This window comes from Carcharodon carcharias, chromosome 8 (genome assembly GCF_017639515.1).
Source record: "Carcharodon carcharias isolate sCarCar2 chromosome 8, sCarCar2.pri, whole genome shotgun sequence".
In the NCBI taxonomy this organism is placed as follows: Eukaryota; Metazoa; Chordata; class Chondrichthyes; order Lamniformes; family Lamnidae; genus Carcharodon; species Carcharodon carcharias.
This window is the reverse complement of record NC_054474.1, coordinates 28,872,401-28,892,460: the sequence shown is the minus strand read 5'-3', so window position 1 is coordinate 28,892,460 and position 20,060 is coordinate 28,872,401. Positions and strand designations below refer to the sequence as shown.

General features: G+C 41.1%; 1 protein-coding gene across 1 annotated transcript in view; it reads right to left on the bottom strand.

Annotated features, from left to right (window-relative positions):
- rars1 (arginyl-tRNA synthetase 1) overlaps positions 1-19,516 on the bottom strand; it is a 36,458-nt gene extending 16,942 nt beyond the window's left edge. The window contains exons 1-6 of the mRNA XM_041192894.1: positions 19,382-19,516; positions 11,016-11,150; positions 10,591-10,779; positions 8,601-8,709; positions 6,195-6,295; positions 1,856-1,977 (exon numbers count right to left, since the gene is read on the bottom strand). Coding sequence (XP_041048828.1) covers positions 1,856-1,977; positions 6,195-6,295; positions 8,601-8,709; positions 10,591-10,779; positions 11,016-11,150; positions 19,382-19,426 — 701 coding nt within the window. The 5' untranslated portion in view covers positions 19,427-19,516. The remainder of the gene's footprint in view (positions 1-1,855; positions 1,978-6,194; positions 6,296-8,600; positions 8,710-10,590; positions 10,780-11,015; positions 11,151-19,381) is intronic.
- Positions 19,517-20,060: the final 544 nt, after the last annotated feature.

The following is a 20,060-nucleotide window of genomic DNA, read 5'->3' as shown; positions in this document are numbered from 1 at the left end:
CAACCCTTGTGAGGCAGGTTCAGCCACAAGTTTAATAACGGAATGTAAGCATCCTTGGCGAGGGCAGCATTTTTATTTCCCATCCCTAATTGCCCTTGAGAAGGTGATGGTGAGGCACCTTCTTGAACTGCTGCAGTCCCTGCGGTGTAGGTACACCCACAGTGCTGTTTGGGAGGCAGTTCCAGGACGTCAAACCAGCAACAACGAAGAAACGGTGATATAGTTCCTAGTCAGGATGTTGAGCGATTTGGAGGGGAACTTGCAGGTGGTGGTGTTCCCATGCATTTGCTGTCCAAATCCTTCTAGGTGGTACAGGTTGCAGGTTTGGAGGGTGTTGTCGAAGGAGCATACCGCAAAAGGAGTGTTTATCAACTGTTGTTGTGGGTTGATGTTTTCAGTGTTAGTGCCTGTGATTAAGCTGCAGTAGCCATTGATTATCATAGTGGTGCATGCTGGCCCACAGGTGATATCACCATTTGTCTCTGTCCTTGGTGAGCATCTCCCAGGTGCGAAAATCAATGTTCAGGGTCTTCATGTCACACTTGCCAGCATCCTTAAAATGGAGCTTTGGGTGTCCTATTGGTCTTCTGGCTCCGGCTGCCTCGCCATACAGAAAATCCTTGGGGGCGCGACCATCTTCCATGCTGCGAACATGTTCTAGCCTGTGCAGTTGCCTCTACCTGATGAGTTCCAGCATACATGGGAGATTTCTCCAAACAACTGGTGTTGCTATGGATAGCAATATGGGTCCTAGCTATGCCTGTCTTTTTGTGGGCTATGCAAAATATTCATTATTTCAGTTCTACTTGGGCCCACACCCTCATCTCTTGTTCTGGTACTTTGATGATCGGTGCCACCTCCTGCTCTTGCCATAAACTGGCAGATTTCATTGGCTTCGTTTCCAACTTCCAGCCTTCTCTCACCTTCACATGGTTCATTTCTGGCTCTTCCCTTCCCTGACTTCTCTGTCTCCATCTCTAGAAATAGGCTATCAACTAATATTCGCCTCAAACCCATGGACAGGGCTCCACTCCATTTTCCCAGTTTCTCCATCTCCATTGCATCTGTTCTGATGATGCAACCTTCCACAGCAGTGCTTCTGATGTGTCGTCCTTTTTCCTCCCTCCCAGCGTGATTGACAGGGCCTGTCACCTCTGCCACTGATCTGCCTATTCTGTGAGCCTATTTATGTTCTGTTGCAGTCGACTGGTACCATTCTCACTGTTTGCCACACCTCCAAGTTTGGTGTCATTGGCAAATTTTGAAATTTTACTCTGAATTCCAATATCCAAGTAATTTATATATATATATATATATGTATATATATATATTAAAAAAAGTGGTCTTGGCATTGACTCTTGGGGAACACCACTGCCAACCGTTCTCCAGTTTGAATAAACAACCATTCACCACAACTCCTTTTCTACCCTTAAAACAAATTTTTAAAATCTAAGCTGATGCTGTTTCTTTACCCATTATCACCCCTTCTGGCTTTTGAACTATGAGACATTTTGTCACTTAATCTCTTCTACCCTCCACCTTATCACAGACCTCTCCTTTTTGCTTTTCTTCCCCCCTTTCGCTTGCTCAAAACCTATAACATTTCAAACTTTCCTCAGTTCTGATGTAAGTTCATACACCTGAAGCATTAACTTTGTTTTTCTCTTCACAGGTGTTGCCAGACCTGAGTATTTCCAGGCTGTTTGTTTTTAATTTCAGATTTCCAGCATCTACAGTATTTTGCTTCTGTATTAGTGTTCAAACTTTGGAGAGTAAATCTATGAGACTGGGTTAATAACTTGCCCATGAGTGAAGTGGGATTCATTCATGCGCAAAATTACTCATTTCCACTGACCTTAAAACGTCATAACCCACATATTCAAACAAGCGACACATGCTGTCTCCAATGATGGTCGATCGCAAATGGCCCACATGCATCTCCTTGGCAATATTGGGAGAGGAGAAATCTACCACCACCTACAAAGAAAATGTATCTGAATAAATACTTTTATGCAATGCAATATTAATACCAAATTTTGAGGCTTGCTCCAAAAGCGAGGACCAGAGATTAAGTCAAGCATAGAACAAGGGTCTCAAACCTCCATGTGATAAATTAACTTTGTAACGTAAATTACAGTAGATACAAACATCAAATAAGCAATGGCATTGTGATGGCATTGTAGTACCAATGTGTGAAGTGACATCATCAGGATGCTTCTGTGCACCTCATAACAGTTGCAGGACAGTAATATTGGGTATTGGTGGAATTAAGTTCATACGAAAAGAAAAGAAAAACTTGTATATTCATATAGTGCCTTTCACAATTTCCAGACATCCCAAAATGCTTTACAGCCAGTGACGTACTTGAACTGTTGTCACTGTTACAATGCAGAAAACACACGGAGGTCAATTTATGCACAGCAAGTTCCAACAAATAGCAGTGTGATAATGACCAAACAATCTGCTTTTTGTGATGCTGACTGAGGGAGAATATTGGCCAGGACACTAGGGATAACTACACTACTCTTTTTCAAAATAATGCCATGCGATCTTTTATATCCATCTGAGGGGGAAGACTGGGCCTTGTTTTAACCAAAAGATGTCTTCCCCAACAATGCAGTACTTCCTCAGTACTGCACTGGAGTGTCAGCCTCGACTTTTGTGCTCAAGCCCTGCAATGCGAACTGAAACCTTAACCTTCAACTCAGAGGCGAGGATCCTACTTATTAAGCCATGACTGACCCAAAAGCTTTGGTATGCTAGCATATGATTCATGCGGCAAAGAGAGATGGGGAGGGAAATTCAAGGAAAATAAGCCTTAACTCCCCTTTAAAGTGTATTGTACTGAATGGCTGTGGTTGAAATTATGGTTCAGCAAAACAGAAGTCTACTTCTGCAATTCTTGACTAAGGTATGTGTGGGGAAGAACTTTGTGTGTGCAACTTAATTTCTGTTTGTGATATTCCTCTGCTGTTTGATAACACCCACACCACCCACTCCAATGTTCTGACTGCAAGCCATTCTGCTTAGCTCTCTCACTTTATGCCACAGCATGCTTTTAACATTCTTGTTTTAGCTTAACTCAGTGGTAGCACTTCCACTGCAGGAAATTCTACTAGACTTGAGTGTGGCAGCTCAGGCCGGTTCTTCAGTGAATTGAAGGAGTGCTGCATTGTTAGAAACGTTGTCTTTCAGGTGAGTTGCTTGCTATCTATTTGATACCATTAGTATCTATCCAAATCAACATAAAAGATTCCATGGCACGGTTTAGAAAATGAGCAGGGAAATTTTCCTGTTGTCCTGACCAACAGTCAGTGCTGAAAAACTACAATCATCACATTGCCGCTTTTGGGGATATGTGCAAATTGGCTGCAATGTTTGTTTCTGTAACAAGTTACTAAATCTCAAAAATAATTAGTCTTTCATCAAACACTCTGGGATATCCTGAGCACATGAAAGGCTTTGTATAAATTCAAATTCTTTCTTCTTCACCGTCTTCTATGTTATGGTTCCTTTGTGCTTTTTAAAAATTCATTTACGGGATGTGGCGTCGCTGACTAGGCCAGCATTTATTGCCCATCCTTAGTTGCCCTTGTTCAGAGTTTCATTTAAGAATCAGCCATATTGCTATGGGTCTGGAGTCACACGTAGACCAGACCAGGTAAGGACAGCAGATTTCCTTCCCTAAAGGACAGTAGCGAACAAGATGGGTTTTTACAACAATCGGCAATGGTTTCATGGTCATCATTAGACTTTTAATTCCAGATTTTTATTGAATTCAAATTCCACCATCTACCGCGGCACGATTCAAACCAGGGTCCCCAGAGAATTATCCTGGGTCTCTGGATTATTACTCCATCAACAATACCACTACGCCATCGCCTCCTCGAGGTGTGTTTCTCTGTCTTGCTGTCCTTTTCTGCAACCATGTCTTCCTTTTTATCTCCTTTGCTTTTATTGATTTTCTTTTGTTGTTTTTGCCTGTTTTGATGTGATATCATGATTCTGTGATATCATGCTGTAGCATGATTGGGGATTATTACTATCCACAATGGCTGTTGAAGCATGACACAAGGGGCAGAATTTTCTGCCTGTCGGGCGAGCGGACCCATCCCAATCTCCAGCGGGTGGGGAGATGATCCCCACTGGAGAAGCGGGCCCCATCCCCATTTTATGTGGGCTTCCTGTGCAGGCGGGGGGATTCCCCAAAAGCAAGTGTACGCACTTTCACGCATGCGCACGAAAGAGTGCACATCTCCCTGAGGCTAAGGGAGATCGCTTCCACTTTGAAAAAGATTAAAAATAGAAAAAAAAATTCCCTAACATGTCTCCCTCACGTGACAATGTCACATGAGATGGGGCATGTTCATAATTTACATAATAACTTTATTAAAAATTTTAAAGCCCTGCATGAAACCTCATCCCGCCCGTGGATGAGGTTTCAAGTTCTAACGATTTGCCACCATGGCTCCTGGCCTGCCCGCCAACCTTAAGGTTGGATAGACAGGTCCTTTAATTGTATATATGATCCTGTCAATGGCCTCAATTGGCCATTGACAGGTCGGCGGGCGCACAGCTAATTTTGCTGCGGGTCCGCCTTCCTGAAATTTTAAATGGGGCGGGATGACATCGGAGGCCCCACCCCCTGCTCGCTGACGGCAAAATTCTGCCCAAGATATCTGTTCCAATGGTGTTTCTAAGCAGCAGTTTTAAGGTTTTAAAAATGTAATAAAAAGGGTTGACTGACAGAAGCTGGTAAAGATCCATACATTTATCTTCATTACATTTAAAATTATGTGACAATTTAATCAGATACATTTCCCCATTAGCGAATATTAATCAAAAATCACCAATGCTACCAGTTGGTGATTCCCAGAGAATTCTGGAAAGAATCACGGAATGTGACCCTTAAATATAAATAAAATTCTTGGAATCCCATGTAACAAAAGTGGAATTTGATTCAATTATTACAAACCAGATACCTAATGAATACATTGTCAGCCTTGTTTCAGTGGTAGATCTTTCTGAGTCAAAAGGTTATGGCTCACATTCCATTCCACAGTGCAGTACTGGCAGAATGCTGCACTGCAGGAGGCAAGTCATTTGGTTGCTACATTAAATCATAGTCCTGCATGTCCCCGCTTGTGGACATAAACAATCCCATGACAATGATCGAAGAAATGCAAAGACTGGCCACTATTTATCACTCAATAAACATCATCAGAACAATTTAACTGATCTTTATCTCACTGTTACTTTTGGGATCTTGGTGTGCGCAAATTGGCTGTGGCATTTCCTGCTCTATAACATGAACTACACTTCAAAGGTATTTCATTGGCTGTAAAATGTTTTGTAAGGTCCTGAGGTTGTAAAATACATTATATAAATGCAAGTTTTTCTTTCCTTGTCAATGAAGTGGTGGATCTTTCAACAACCATTTTAAAGGACAAAACTATTTGCCACTATCATGATGTAGAAAATGCAGTAACCAAATTGCACATATCAAGGTCTCAGAAACAGTAATTAGATAACTAAAATCAGCTGCTTTTAGGTAATGGTTGAAGAATAAATGTCAGCCAAGGCACCAGGTGAAACATAACAGGACAGAGGAGGCCATCGTGTCTAGGTGAGCTCTTTGGAAGAGCTATTCAATTAGTCCTACTCCTCTGCACATTCCCTTTGGCCTTGCAAATAGTTCCTTTTAAAACATATGTCCAAATTCCTTTTGAAAGTTACTATTGAATCTGCTTCCACCATCCTTTCAGGCAGTCATTTTAAGAGAACTCCCTTGCGCCTCTTCAAAACAATGAGATCCAACAGAGAAGGGAGTCAGGGCCTCAGTATAATATCTCATCCGAAAAGCAGCACTTCAGACTGTGCAGCATTTCCCTCAGTACGGCAATGAAGTGCAGAGTTGAATTGTGTGTTCAAGTTTCTGAATTAATGTTCGCATTAGGAAGGGACTGTGCAGCCCTTGTTGCATAATAAATACAGCGCCTCACAGCCACATGTAAGTATGTAAAGATTCCGCACATTGAAAAAAACAGCTACACACAATAGCAACATTTGGCAGGGAATATTGGCTGAAACCAATGACCTTGTAACTCAGAGGCAAGAGTGCTATCATTGAGCCAAGACTGACATCTGTTAGTAAAAAAAATTGATATTCTGTTCTTCATTTGTTAATTGCATACCTTCTTCTTTGGCCCTACCGGCGGAAGCCGAACTCCATTTACAAGGAGGTCTGTCAGCAGCTTGGAGACAAATTCTCTTTTGAGATGAACATTGACAAAACCTATATATGTGAAATTAAAATTAGTGCAAGAGCAGTCAGTTTAAAAAAAAAATCAAAAATATGGAAAATAGCTTTGAAGGCACCCTAGTCCAGAATTTCTCAACTACACTTTTTAAATGTTAACAGTTCAGTGAGGGAACTTCCAGGCTGTCTAATTATCAGATTGGTGCATTCATTTTGTAATTTTATGCTAATGTATATGTACTTATTGTACATTCCTTTCCAGACACTGCTTTACCATAAGAGGCTCCCAGGTGTGGGTGGATGGTGAAGTGTTTGGAAGTTTGAAATAACAGCATACACAGAATCATTGGGGGGTTATCAGTTCTTTCTTCAGCTCTCTCCATAATGAGTTTTTATCTCAGTCACGGGGTCACTAAGAGCCTGTGCAGGTCTAGCACTCCCTCCAGAGTGAGCAGGTAAAAAAACTGAACAGCCAGGAAATTGGATAACAAAATAGTTCCATACTTATTTCATACTTTTGATGCAGTTAAAATTAAAACAGCCCTCCCCTATCCATTTTCAAAATGCAGAAAAGACAGAAGAAGTAGATCGACTGTTTGAGAAAAATAATCATGATACGTGCTCTGCAAGCAAATTATACTTCAATGCATTATTTGTCAGAGCCCAGGTTACATGTGAATACCTGCTTATCAGTAAGCAGTACTGTTTCTTCTGGCTTGAGAAGTTCTGGATTAAATAAGTATTATAGAATTTTTCTAAATCTTCAGTTCTGGTAAAAGATCTGAACTCCATTGGTAAACAAGACATCTTCACCAACTACCTGTAATCATTATTTTAAGAAGTCCCACAAAGGGTTATTCACCAGTGATAATGCTATCATATTCTGAATTACTTTCTTAAAAAAAATTGATCTCTGCTGAACCAATTACAGAAAAGTCTCACCTTTCGTGACTTCCTTGTTCACATATTTGCTTGCCCGCACTTAAGTCTATGTACACTATATCACCCATTGCGTGAGCAATTGTTCACTTATCCACATTTTCTTTCCCCAAAGAGATGGCAGCCATGAGAGAGCAGAGACCTCGGCACACTTTAATGGGGAGATGGTGACGAAGTCTCTGGAAGCCATTCCTTCCATCAGTCCTGGCTGTGGACATTAAATTCTCTTTTATTCCAAGTGGTGTTGGGAACGGTTGCAGCTGAAGAGCAACCCAAACGGAGAGATTAGCTTGCAAATGTCCGAATCTCTCGGTCCAGAGTTGCAACAACAGTTCTGTTCAATTTTGAAATGTTCACCACTTTTGTCTGTCAGTTTTGAGGTGATTCATGTTTTTCTCAAATGAGGATTGGCTCTTTTTAAAGATTCTCATTACATGTCTTGTATTGCTCAGATGCTCCCCCATTGTATACAGGTATCACAATTTGTTGTACAATTACAGCACAAACCAATGCTGCCCTCGCATTGCTAGAACCTATCTTATTGACTCCCACTAAAAAGCATGTTTATCGTTCTCGATTTCACCATTTGAGAGGTTTTGCGGGAATGTAAACCTTGCAAATGGCGGGACTTTGCTGTATTTTTCTAATTCAGTATCACAATTTCATTTGGGTTCTATGTATTAACCTGGAAATAGTTTTAGTGTGTATTTAGTATAGCATATTTTGCATTTCAGTAAAGGCCAAGGAATTTGGTGGGCATCCCATATTATCCATTCACAAGGGACTAACTTCTAAATGTGGTCACATTAAAATATACATGGCATGTAGGCAGACTTTGAACAACAGGAGACTGCATAAAGAACACATTTTTACAACAAATAAGGCAAAAGTACTGTGTAAAATACAATCTGTAATAGCCACCTTATGTTTTTGGAACTGTCTGGGGTCCTTTACCAAATGTTCTGTCAGCTAAAAATGCTAAGTGAACTAAGGAAACATGAAGTAAGTGTCAGATTAGCCTAGTTGCTGGCACTCTTGCCTCTGAAACAGAAGATGGTGGCTTGAATCCCATTCCAGGATTTGAGCACATATTCCTTGCTAAAACACCAATGTGGTATCAAGAATGTGCTGCACTGTTAAAGATGCTTTCCTTCAGTTAAAACCATTTGACCTTCCAATTAGTTGATAAAATGCTTATGGGAAAGACATTACTGTTGGTGTTCTGGAATGATAAAATTAACTATAGTGAAGGATCTTTACACCTGCATCAATCTAATTAGGAAAAGAAAAACCTCACATAACAGAGATTAAGAAATGAACTAAAAGAAACAAACGCAGACCATAAATAACACAAATAAAAACAAAGTACTGTGGATAGTGGAAATCTAAATGAAACACTTACCTGGTCCGGCAATCTCAACATTTTCAATTATATCATTTTTTGGAATGTTATTGATAATTTGCTTGGCAATCTCTGTAGGATCAATCTTCTCTCCTTTGGCTTTCAATAGCTGTAATACAATCCATAAACAAGGAATATTGTGTATTCTTTGTCTAGAGAAAATTGTTCTGAGCTATAATGCATGAATCTTCATTTATGATCTTCATTTGCTCATAAAATCAAGACTCTTTCTCTCACTTATCCCTTTCTACCCATACAGACAGTAAAACAGAACTATTTATAAATAATAACAATCAATGGTACTGCTCATGAACTTTAGCATCACCAAGGCTTGCTCAAATATTTGAAGGATGTCCCCTAGCCCTGTTTTGATGTTGACAATTTATGCGCTTGGTTGTTCAACCTCTTTTTTTAAAATTCCCTTCCTTTTATGTGATACAATTTTGTACAATTGGACATGGAACAAAATGCGAGAAAAAATTATGAACTACATGAACAGTTTTCAACACAATTGAAGAAATTACTCTTCTCGGGTGAAAATAAAAATCCAATTTTTATTGTAGGCTCCAAGAGGCTAGAAAGGCAACATGGAAAGTGTTTTAATAAAAAAAAAACAATTTTCTGGGACAGATCCATGCCTAGCAAAAAATCTTACGCCACCAACGCTTAGATCTCTTTTTCAGATTCAGAAAATATTGATTTATTTTGTTCTATATAAATGAAGGAATATTTGGAATGTATATATATATATATATTACCTTGGGTCACAAGAGCTTTTAGTGTAATTCTTGGTTTTCACAGATTGTGGGTTTAAAGTTACTTCTTTGTAAAATCAATGTTCTTCAGCTGGTCAGTTTCTGTTAAATTTCCTAGGTCACAGGTAGTCTGTAGCAACTAATTTATAAGTGCCATGGGATGTTCAACTATGTTAAAGGCATAATACTGTTATTGTAGGCTGCATTTCCTGATACAGTCTTTAGGGAAGAAAGGATATCTGGAAAACCAAGTTAGCCAGCTCTTCAGTAATTATAAATAAATAGGAATCAGGCTTTACAGTGAACAAACACAGAGCAATTTCAGTCCTCCACTGGGCCAAAGTAAAGCTTTCAAGTTCTAAGACTTCCCACCACCTCGGTTTGTGATAAAGTAAAATACACTTCTACCTGGCATGTGGTGCTTTTGGGTTTTCCTCGACAGACCACCCATTAACTGAAAATGCAATATGATCCTCTGCAAATTTTGTTGCTAATGCCTGTGAGTTTAGATTCTCTTTTTTTAGTTAAAAAGGTGATATAATAGGACAGAATCTGTTATGAATATAACTATGCAGTACCAGAGAACATAACATGAGATAATGGTGCAGTCTGGGAAATTTAGTACCAGCCTGCGGTTTTAAAGTATTGAAGGCTTGCTCAATGTTTCAAGGTAGTGTCCTCACCCAATCTGTCTCTGGCATTGAGGTACAAAATCTTTAGCTGCAGCGTGTATTTTTCAGTACATGCCCATGTAATTTTAGTGTACATTTTGGTGGGCACAGTTGATTAAGGTACTCCCAGCTGTTGTGGCAATGTGCTATTTTATCTGTCCTGCTACATTAATAAACTATTTCCTTTGGACAGCCCATCTTTCTTAATTATTCAGAAAGCATTTCTCAAAATTAAATCTGACGCCCCCCCCCGCCCCAACCCCCCGCAAAGATGTGTTTTAGTGCAAAAGCAGAGCTCATATACATGTTTCAAGACCATTTTTACTCTACAAATGAATTCACTTATTACGAACAAGCTGTAAAATAAATCACATCAGACCCAGGTGATTACCTGGGTAATTACCCGAGTCATACGGACTCGAAACGTTAACTGTATTCCTCTCCGCAAATGCTGTCAGACCTGCTGAGTATTTCCAGGTATTTTTGTTTTTGTCCAGGTGATTACCCGCTCCTGATAAATCCTCTCCAAGTCATTTTGTTCCCTAGTTCATAACATTCCCATACCTGAGATATTGCCATGGCACTGTTGCATTGGTAATCTCCAAATTTTGAATGCTGGCTTGGTGTGACTGCTAATGGTGGGTTTTCAAGATGCGGATAGGCAACTTTGATGGCAACACTGAAAATGTTCTGTAGACGCTGGTTGATATTTATCATGCTGGTCCCTATTTTGCTCTCCTCTTCTTGTAGGCTCTGAAATAAATGAAATGCAGAAAAAAGTTGCTTTTTGGAGTCAGATCTACATTTTCTGCATGACGAGAAGGTGAAAGTATCTAACTTTTATGTCGGTAAAGGGAATTCAGCGGAAATCAATTTTGCAGCATAAAAACATTAGGTAGAACCTCAGTCAAATAGCTGCGAGTTGCAAAGCCGGGCCCAACACTGTTTCAGAAATGAGTTACAAGGTTTCATATCAAAATACTACTCACCCGCTTGAGAACATTTAATCGGTACTTGAGTTTGGTGTTTTCCTCTAACATCTCGCCCAGTCCCAAAGAGTAATCTAGTATCACAGGGTTTTTTAAACTCTCAATTTCAGCAATAAGGGACCTGATTTCTTTCTCCTAGACAAACAAGTTAACAAAAATAAATGGAGATGTGACTATAATTCATAAGCAGTGGGATTAGATTCCCAGCTTGCACCCATGTGTAAAATAGGCCCTCTGTAGAAATGATCAATACATTTCTCAAACAATGGACACAAAAAAACTGGTTTCCATAGTGAATGATCCAAGTCTTGGGTTTTTTTTTTTGCTTGGGCAACAAGTTGAAAATCTACTTCAGTATCTCTTACTCACACAACATAAATGTAAGCAAGTTTACACCAGGCAGGTTTTATTTATTTATTAAGTATTTTATAACAATGATCATGCTAACCTTAAGAATATAATAGCAAGAAAGGAGAAAAACAAGCAATTACATCACACCTTTCACAACATCCCCGAGTACTTCAATTCCAATTAATCACTTTTCAAGTGTGATCACTATTGCAATTATTATAACTAATAAAATTACTCCACATATATTCCACTGGAAGAACAAGCTTTATCTGAAAATTAATTATAAATCTTACTTTTTCCCTAAAAGAAACATAATGAAGCAGAAATGTCTCAGTACCTTTAGCTAATTGGCTATTCACAACATATAAAATTATAGATTGCTAACCTCATTCATGTTAATGGTATGAATGCTATGAAAGTGCTGCATTATTATGATAAATCCAACATAATAAACCTGTTGCGAGATTAAAATCCCTGATATTGAAATGCCAGCATGTGAGAGGGCTGGCTGAAGGATAGAAATACTGGTAAGTTAATGTTCCTTGGATTGGCAAATGCAGCAGTGTGGGCTGAGCTGCAACCTCTGAAGGTTAAACAGGTTCTTTGTCAACAGTCAGGCAGAGTATTAATATTGTTACTGCTAAGGTGTTAAATGCTACATGCACTCTAGTGGGTTGTATTGATTTATTTGTTCAAGACTCCTGGCCATGATAGAAATCTTTCTGACTGCCTATCATTCGCCTGCAAGTTTGCCGAGATTAAAATGTCAGATTGTATTGGACTGGACAATCGTACAACCTGAATTATTTCTGATCAGATAGTAAGAGCAAAACACTGGCAGGCTGTCTTCCCACATAACTAATAGTAATCCCTAGATATGTTGTTTGTCCCTCACAACATAAAGACTAAAAACCTCCATGACTCAGCCAGAGCTGGTGTCACACCATTGAGAATGAGATCCTATTAAAAGAACAAATACAATGTTAATCTTCGTGTTTGTTACAATGGAGCTTTACTTCCGTCAGCTGATAATCACAGATAGAATTATTGAAGAAAATCTATTTCTGTCACTAGAATTCACTAACACATTAATAGGGTTGTATTTTCATATTGGGTTCTGCTCCTTACCCAGCTCTTGCATCTTGGGAGATGAAAACAGAGCCACAGTTATTTAAAAGAAAAATAAATTTGAAAGAAAAGTTAATTTTATTAGCAAAAAATTAATCTCACCCATTATCTGCAAAAATCACGTTTAATTAAAGATCAATGATGCGCTGCGGTGCAAGGCTGGCTGGCGTTGACTCATTGCTGAGTGGCTTTTGAATTAATTCAAACAGGCCAATATTAACCGATATTCCCAGCAAAGCCACTGGTGCTTTTTCCTTCAATGTGACTTGTCTGCATTGATGAGTTCTCATTTATGTATGTTATATTTAACAATGGCTTCAGGATCAACAGCCACCCTTGAATGAATTATAATAATAAATGTGCCCAAAATACCTGGAATTAGGTTTCAGGCAGCAATTAAATAAATGAATTCACTAAAATCCTTGAATTATATTTCAGGTGGCTTCAATCCACTGGGAATTTAATAAATAGATATATATGGTCTCTATTTCATATAACTAGTCTTCAGGGGAGTCCCAGCTAGTAATTAAATAACTTACTCTACTAGCCATCAACTTGTTCATTAAATATACCTGCCCTGAAAACTTACAATAGTGTTTACTGCCCAGCAAGCCAGGAGTAAATTCATTAACCGCATTGTATTTATTCAGGATTGGTCTATCAGTCAGCATAGCAGGCAAAAAAAATCTACAAATTAAACAAATCAGTACTGGGCTTTGGGGACAGCAGGACCACCACCACCAGCACAACAGGTCCACTTCAGTCTGGAACACTACCTCTGTGAGCAATGTGATTGGCAATCCGCTAACATATGTAGCATTAAAATTACAAACAGGTTCCCCTATTGATTTATATATTTTAACTTTTTATTCATTTCTTGCACTAAATTGTTTTTGCTGTTTAACTTTATCTGATCCTTCTTTTGTTGATCCTTTTACTCCCAACATCCATTTAAAAGTGGGAGCAATTCAAAAACTGTTCTCGTTCACTGAAAAATCAGGCTAAAAGGTCAGTAGACGGTGGACATGGGTGGCTTTTAGAACAACTCTTAACTTGGAAATGCAATCCAAGCAGACAATATAACATTAAAGCATGAACTGGTCCGCTGTAGCCTATTTGAGCAAACTCATCTTTGACAGTTAGATTCCTTATCTAGCAAACTTCGCCTATTCGAAACTGATACACTGTAAACAAAAAAAAATTACAAAGGTGCAAACATTACCGTGCATGTAAATTCTATTGCATCAGTCAATCCATATCAACTTTTTACTGCAAATTGACTCAAACTTTACAGAATTTTAAAAGCAAACTATATATTATACATACTTCAGCTTCCACAAAACATCACATAATGCCTAGAGCAGTGTTCCCAAACTGTGGTTTGTGAACCCGGGTTCTCTGGAAAAATTTGGTGATGGCAGAAGCAAAAGCCTTTGCACGCCAAAATGCCAAACTTCTACGGGCATCGCAGACACAATTAATTTGACATATGTTTAAATAAATAATTAAATAAACATAATTACGGAAATGCAAGCCCAATAAAAGCAACACCGACACAACTAAGCTATTTAGTTTTAATTCACATTATTCAGAAACAGCTGTCGACTTGGCACCCATAAAATGAGCGAATGCACTCATTAACTATCTTGGTGGCTTGAGGACCAGAGCCAAAGTCATCGTAGCCAATGTAGCGACAGTGCAGTCCTTCAGTTAGTCTGTACTCAGTCACTCTCGGTAGTGTACTGTTTTGCTCCAGTGAGAAGCAAGTGAATGTTCTCATTTACTAGTTTGTTCATTTGTTAGCGTTCTCAGTGTTTTTTTAAAACTGTTTTATACCCATTATGGGACAGCTGGCTGAAAATGGGAAGTGTAAAGACATGAGAAAGTTTAAGCTGAATCAAAGTGATACAAGTTACGAAAATGAAATCTTGGAAGAGCGCTGCTGTTTTCATAATGTGATAAAATTAATAATGTAATGATAAACAATAATGTAATAATAAATAGCATGCAATAAAAATGTCCTAAGAAAAACAAATTTTATATTTCCAAGATCGTTGCTTTTATTATTTATACTCAGGTGAGGGAGAAAATCCCTGGAAAATGCTTATTTTTAGGAGGGGGATCACGAGATATGGCATTTTCATGAAAGGGTTTCGTGGATGTTAAAGTTTGGGAACCATTGGCTTTGAGTGATGTCACTAAAACGCATAGACCTTTTTTCTGTAAAAAAAAAGTAGCATCTCCTGGCCTCTCAGCATTTAGAAAACCCTGCCAGAATTTTAGCCTTTTAATTGAATATAATGAATTTTCAATGTGTGATCTGGCTCACTAACAAATTTCCAATATGTGATGACTCAGTGTAAATATAGTGGATGGCCAGCTATTGCTGAGGCTGAGGGCACAGAAGTAGTGCAGTTTCACAAACTCATCAAGAATTTATGGCAGAGGAGGTGGCCTTTGTACCAGTGCAAGTTATTCAATACAAGCGACCTACTCCAAAATAATGTCTCTGTACTTTAACCATACCCTTCTATATTATTTGTTTTGAAATGCTTATCCAAGATTTTTATTCAAAGATGAATATGGGAATTCTCCCTGTGTATTCTTCAACCATGTTGGGCATTTCTCTCATTGCTGTTTGTGGGACTTTACTGTGTGCAGATTAGCTGCATGCCTCTACAATACAACAGAATTCAAGAAGGACCTCATTGGCTGTAAACTGTTATTGGCATGTCACAAGGTTCAGGAAAGGAGATATATATTTATTTCCTTTAAGTGACATTAGTATCTGACTGAATTGCAACGTGAGATTAAGCACATAAACCTGTATAAACCATTTGTGTGAAAATGTTTCTCGTAGCTTAGGCTTTAATTTACATGTGTGCACCCTTGTAACCCATTCACCAGTGAAAACAATCTTTTGCTATTTATTTGTTCAAACTATATTATAACCTTGAAAACCTTCATTAAAATCCTACATAATCTTCATTGGTAGTGAATTAGCTGCCTTTGTGAGCCTTCAGGCAACGTAAAAAGCTAGCAAAAGTTGACCAACATTTCTAAAACAGCTAACGAAACTGGAAGAAAGCTGATGAGTGGTGATTTGACAGAGGTGTTAAAGATTATGAATGAGTTTGATATGATAAAGTAGAGAAGACATTCCACTTTTGGGCGAGACCAAAACTAGGAGCCATAAATTATATAAAACAGTCACTAATAAATCCAATAGGGAACTCAGCAGAAACTTCTTTACCCAGAGGGTGGTTAGAATGTAGGACTCATTACCAAAAAAAAGTAGATGAGGTGACTAGCATTGTTGTACTTATGGAGAAGCTCGATAGACACATGAAGAAGAAAGGAGAAGATATTGATGGGGTTAGATGAAGAGGGGTGAGAGGAGGCTGATATGGAGCCCAAACACTGGCATCGACCCAATGGGCTCCATCTCTGAACTGTAAAGGCTATTGGTACAAGCATTGGTAGGGCAAATAAAATAGAGTAACTCATTGCAATTGCAGTGTGGACATTGGCATGACCCAAGTCAAATCAATTGCGTGTATACAGAAGAAATAATTACAGTACATTAAAATACATCCTGTAGAAATTTTTGAAGGGGTGTTGTAAGTGCTGATGGCTACTCATCATTTGCTTTCACCATGTACTTCTGTACTTCACCATCTCTAGCTCCCTTTGTAGTGCCTCTCTAGCCTGATTCAGTGCGGAGACCACATGAAAACAGAAATGAGGGAAATTTGAAAGGGACGGCTTATGGCTAATTTTCAATCACAAATGCAAGAAAAGCACATAGAGGTCACTGATCATTAGCATGCACCTGGATGTTTGTTATTTTTATCTGTACCCAGTAACCGGCTGCATGTGTTGCAGTTTTACTGACTCAAATCCAACTATCTTTAAAGTGCCTTTCTTTGATTAGAAAGGATTAAAAACAATAAATAACAATTTTAAATGGAAGTTTGTTTAAAGAGTGGTGTTGGGATTTTTATTTCCTTTGATTCAAGCATCCAGCCCCCATCTACAAAGGAAAACCAACACAGAACAGCTGTAAATTATTTATTGAGTTATTTATTGAGTCTTATATTTTAAATTAGAATGCAATCAGATAAGCTAATTTTCCTTATTGCACTGAATTAGGCAAAAATATTCACTTGGATAGACTGGGATAGGCTTTCATTACTAACCTGCATGACAACCTGCAACAATAATAATAAACAGCCTGGACTTTGGGTGGGTGGGTGGGTGGGAGGGAGGGCAGTGCATAAAGATGCAGAAACAGTGCCAAGTATAGCTGAGTGTGTAAAGATTCCCAGACAAGGTCCAACACTGGATAGATACATTGGATTGGATACAAAATATTGTGCGTTTTTCTTTCAATTTTCTTTTTATTTATTCGTGAGATGGGGCATCACTGGCTGGACCAGCATTTATTGCCCATCCCTAACTGCCCTTCAGAACTGAATGGTTTGCTAGGTTATTTAAGAGGGCATTTAAGAGTCAACCACATTGCTGTGGGTCTGGAGTCACATTTAGGCCAGACCAGGTAAGGACGGCAGATTTGCTTCCCTAAAGGACATTAGTGAACCAGATGGGTTTTTACAACAATCGACAACGGTTTCATGCTCATCATCCAACTTTTAATTCCAGATTTGATTGGATTCAAACTCCATCTGCCGTGGTGCGATTTGAACCCGCGTCTCCAGAGCATTACAGAGCCACAGAACTGTTATGATGTAGGAGGCCATTCCACCCAAGGTGTCTGCACCAGCCAAGCATTTTAACTTAGTTCAAATTTCCTGCCTTTTCCCCGTAACCCTGCACTTTATTTCTATTTAGATAATTATCCAATGGCCTCTTGAATGCTCAATTGAAACTGCCTCCACCACACTTCTAGGCAGCGCATTCCAAACTTCCAAACCCTGACTACTCGCTGTGTGAAAAAGATTTTTCTCACCTGTCCCTTCCAGCCACACTCTGATTATTACCCATATTGCTACCCTGCTCTATTGCCTTGTCCTTGCTCTTTAATTTACCATATCTCCCCTCACATGATCACTGCCCCCACCCCACCCCCAACCATTTACTTTAAAGCGCTCTCTAGCAACCTAGTTATATAAAGTGCCAGAACAATAGTCCGAGCATGGTGAAGACCTGATGGAATACTCTCCACATGGCTAATGAGTGCAGCTCCCACAACACTCAAAAAGCTTGACACCGCCCAGGACAAAGCAGCCCACTTGATTGGCACCACATCCACAAACATTCACTCCCTCCACCACTGACGCACAGTAGCAGCAATGTGTACCATCTGGAAGATGCACTGCAGGATTTCACCAAGGCTTCTTCGACAGCATCTTCCAAACCCACGACCACTACCATCTAGAAGGATAAAGACAGCAGATAGATGGGAACATCACCACCTGGAAGGTCCCTTCCAAGTCATTCACCATCCTGACTTGGAAATATATCACTGTTCCTTCCCTGTTGCTGGGTGAAAATCCTGAAACTCCCTTCCTAACAGCACTGTGGGTGCACCTACACCACATGGACTGCAGCGGTTCAAGAAGGAAGATCATCTTCTCAAGGGCAACTAGGGATGGCAATGAATGCTGGCCCAGCCAGTGAAGTCCACATCCCATGAATGAATAAAAAAAGACCGTACCAAGGGTACAGCCCCCACTTTCCCTAGTAATGGTGCCAGTACCCGACAAATCAAAAGCCATTTCTCCCACTTCAATCTTTGAGCCATACATTCAAATCTCTCATTTTCTTCACCCTGCGTCAATTGGCTCGTGGATCAGATAGTAATCCAGAGATTATTAGCTTTGTGGTTCTGCTCTTTAATTTAGCCTCTAGCTGCTCATCAACCCCAAGCAGAGCCTCTTTCCTAGTCCTACCTCTGTTGTTGGTACTAACTTGGACCACGACAACTGGATCCTCCCCCTCCCACTGCAAACTCCTCTCCAGCCCAGAGCAGGTGTCCCAAACCCTGGCACTGGGCAGTCAACACAGCAATCCGGTTTCACACTCTTGACTGCAGAGAACTGTGTCTATCCCCCAACTATTCACCATGATTGACGGATGCAAGGGAAGTGTGTGCAGCATATAACTGATTGTCTGCTGGGATCCCAGACACTTGTTATCGTCTCAATGGGTGGCTGCTAGAATACATTAAAAACTGAGCCATGCGGGCGAATGTGCCTTACTGTGATGTGGCAAATTTAAACCAGTGACAGGTCTGCACTGACTGCTGGATCACAATAGTGGTCTAATGATTGGAATAAATGTATTTATTTCTGAAATTATTCTTGCGAATCTTTGCTATCTTGGGCACCCTATTATGGAAAGAACTACACCTATTGCTGGGGCTTGTGGCCCAATCAGTGTCTTGTGCAAATTCAGTATCACTCTCTTGCTTTTATATTCTCTGCCCTTATTTACAAATCCAACAACTCAATTTACCTATCATTTAAATATCCTTTTCTATCTGCACTCTCACACTTCAAGATCTATGAACCTGCGTCTCTAGATATCGACTGCGGTCCTTGAGTTTTAGGGCGAATTATAGTCAAACTCTTAGATACAGAAGGTGAATCAGAGAGGAGCAAAGATTGAATTAAGAGAGGTGAAGAAGTGCTTTAAGTGGGTAAAGGCTGGGGAATGGATGAAGCTTTGCCTCTCAGGGCCTGATCAGCTTCTTGCGGCCGGAAAGCAGGCGAGAGGGCGGGGAAAGGAAACAGAACTGCCCGAACAAGCTGCATCCTCAGGCGGGGGAAGCGCCACTTTCAGCCGGGCAGAGAGGAGGTTCCTATCTCCGGGCCCTGAGCCTCTCCCTATCCTCCGGCACAACTCAGCCAGCCACACTGACTGACCTGCTCTTGCATGCGAGCTCCGTACTCCTCCAGCAGCCCGGCCATGTCTCCCCCGATCACCGCCTGCTCCACGCGGCGGGACTCGCTGCCCGCTGCTACCGCCGGGCACACCACCGTGCTTCATCCCGCCGCAGCGCCGCCCGTGGCCTGGAGGAGCCATTGCCCGCCGCCGCAGCGCCGCCCGTGGCCTGGAGGAGCCATTGCCCGCCGCCGCAGCGCCGCCCGTGGCCTGGAGGAGCCATTGCCCGCCGCCGCAGCGCCGCCCGTGGCCTGGAGGAGCCATTGCCCGCCGCCGCAGCGCCGCCCGTGGCCTGGAGGAGCCATTGCCCGCCGCCGCAGCGCCGCCCGTGGCCTGGAGGAGCCATTGCCCGCCGCCGCAGCGCCGCCCGTGGCCTGGAGGAGCCATTGGCCGCCGCCGCAGCGCCGCCCGTGGCCTGGAGGAGCCATTGGCCGCCGCCGCAGCGCCGCCCGTGGCTTGGAGGAGCCATTGCCCGCCGCCGCAGCGCCGCCCGTGGCCTGGAGGAGCCATTGCCCGCCGCCGCAGCGCCGCCCGTGGCCTGGAGGAGCCATTGGCCGCCGCCGCAGCGCCGCCCGTGGCTTGGAGGAGCCATTGCCCGCTGCCGCAGCGCCGCCCGTGGCCTGGAGGAGTCATTGCCCGCCGCCGCATCGCGGCGTAACC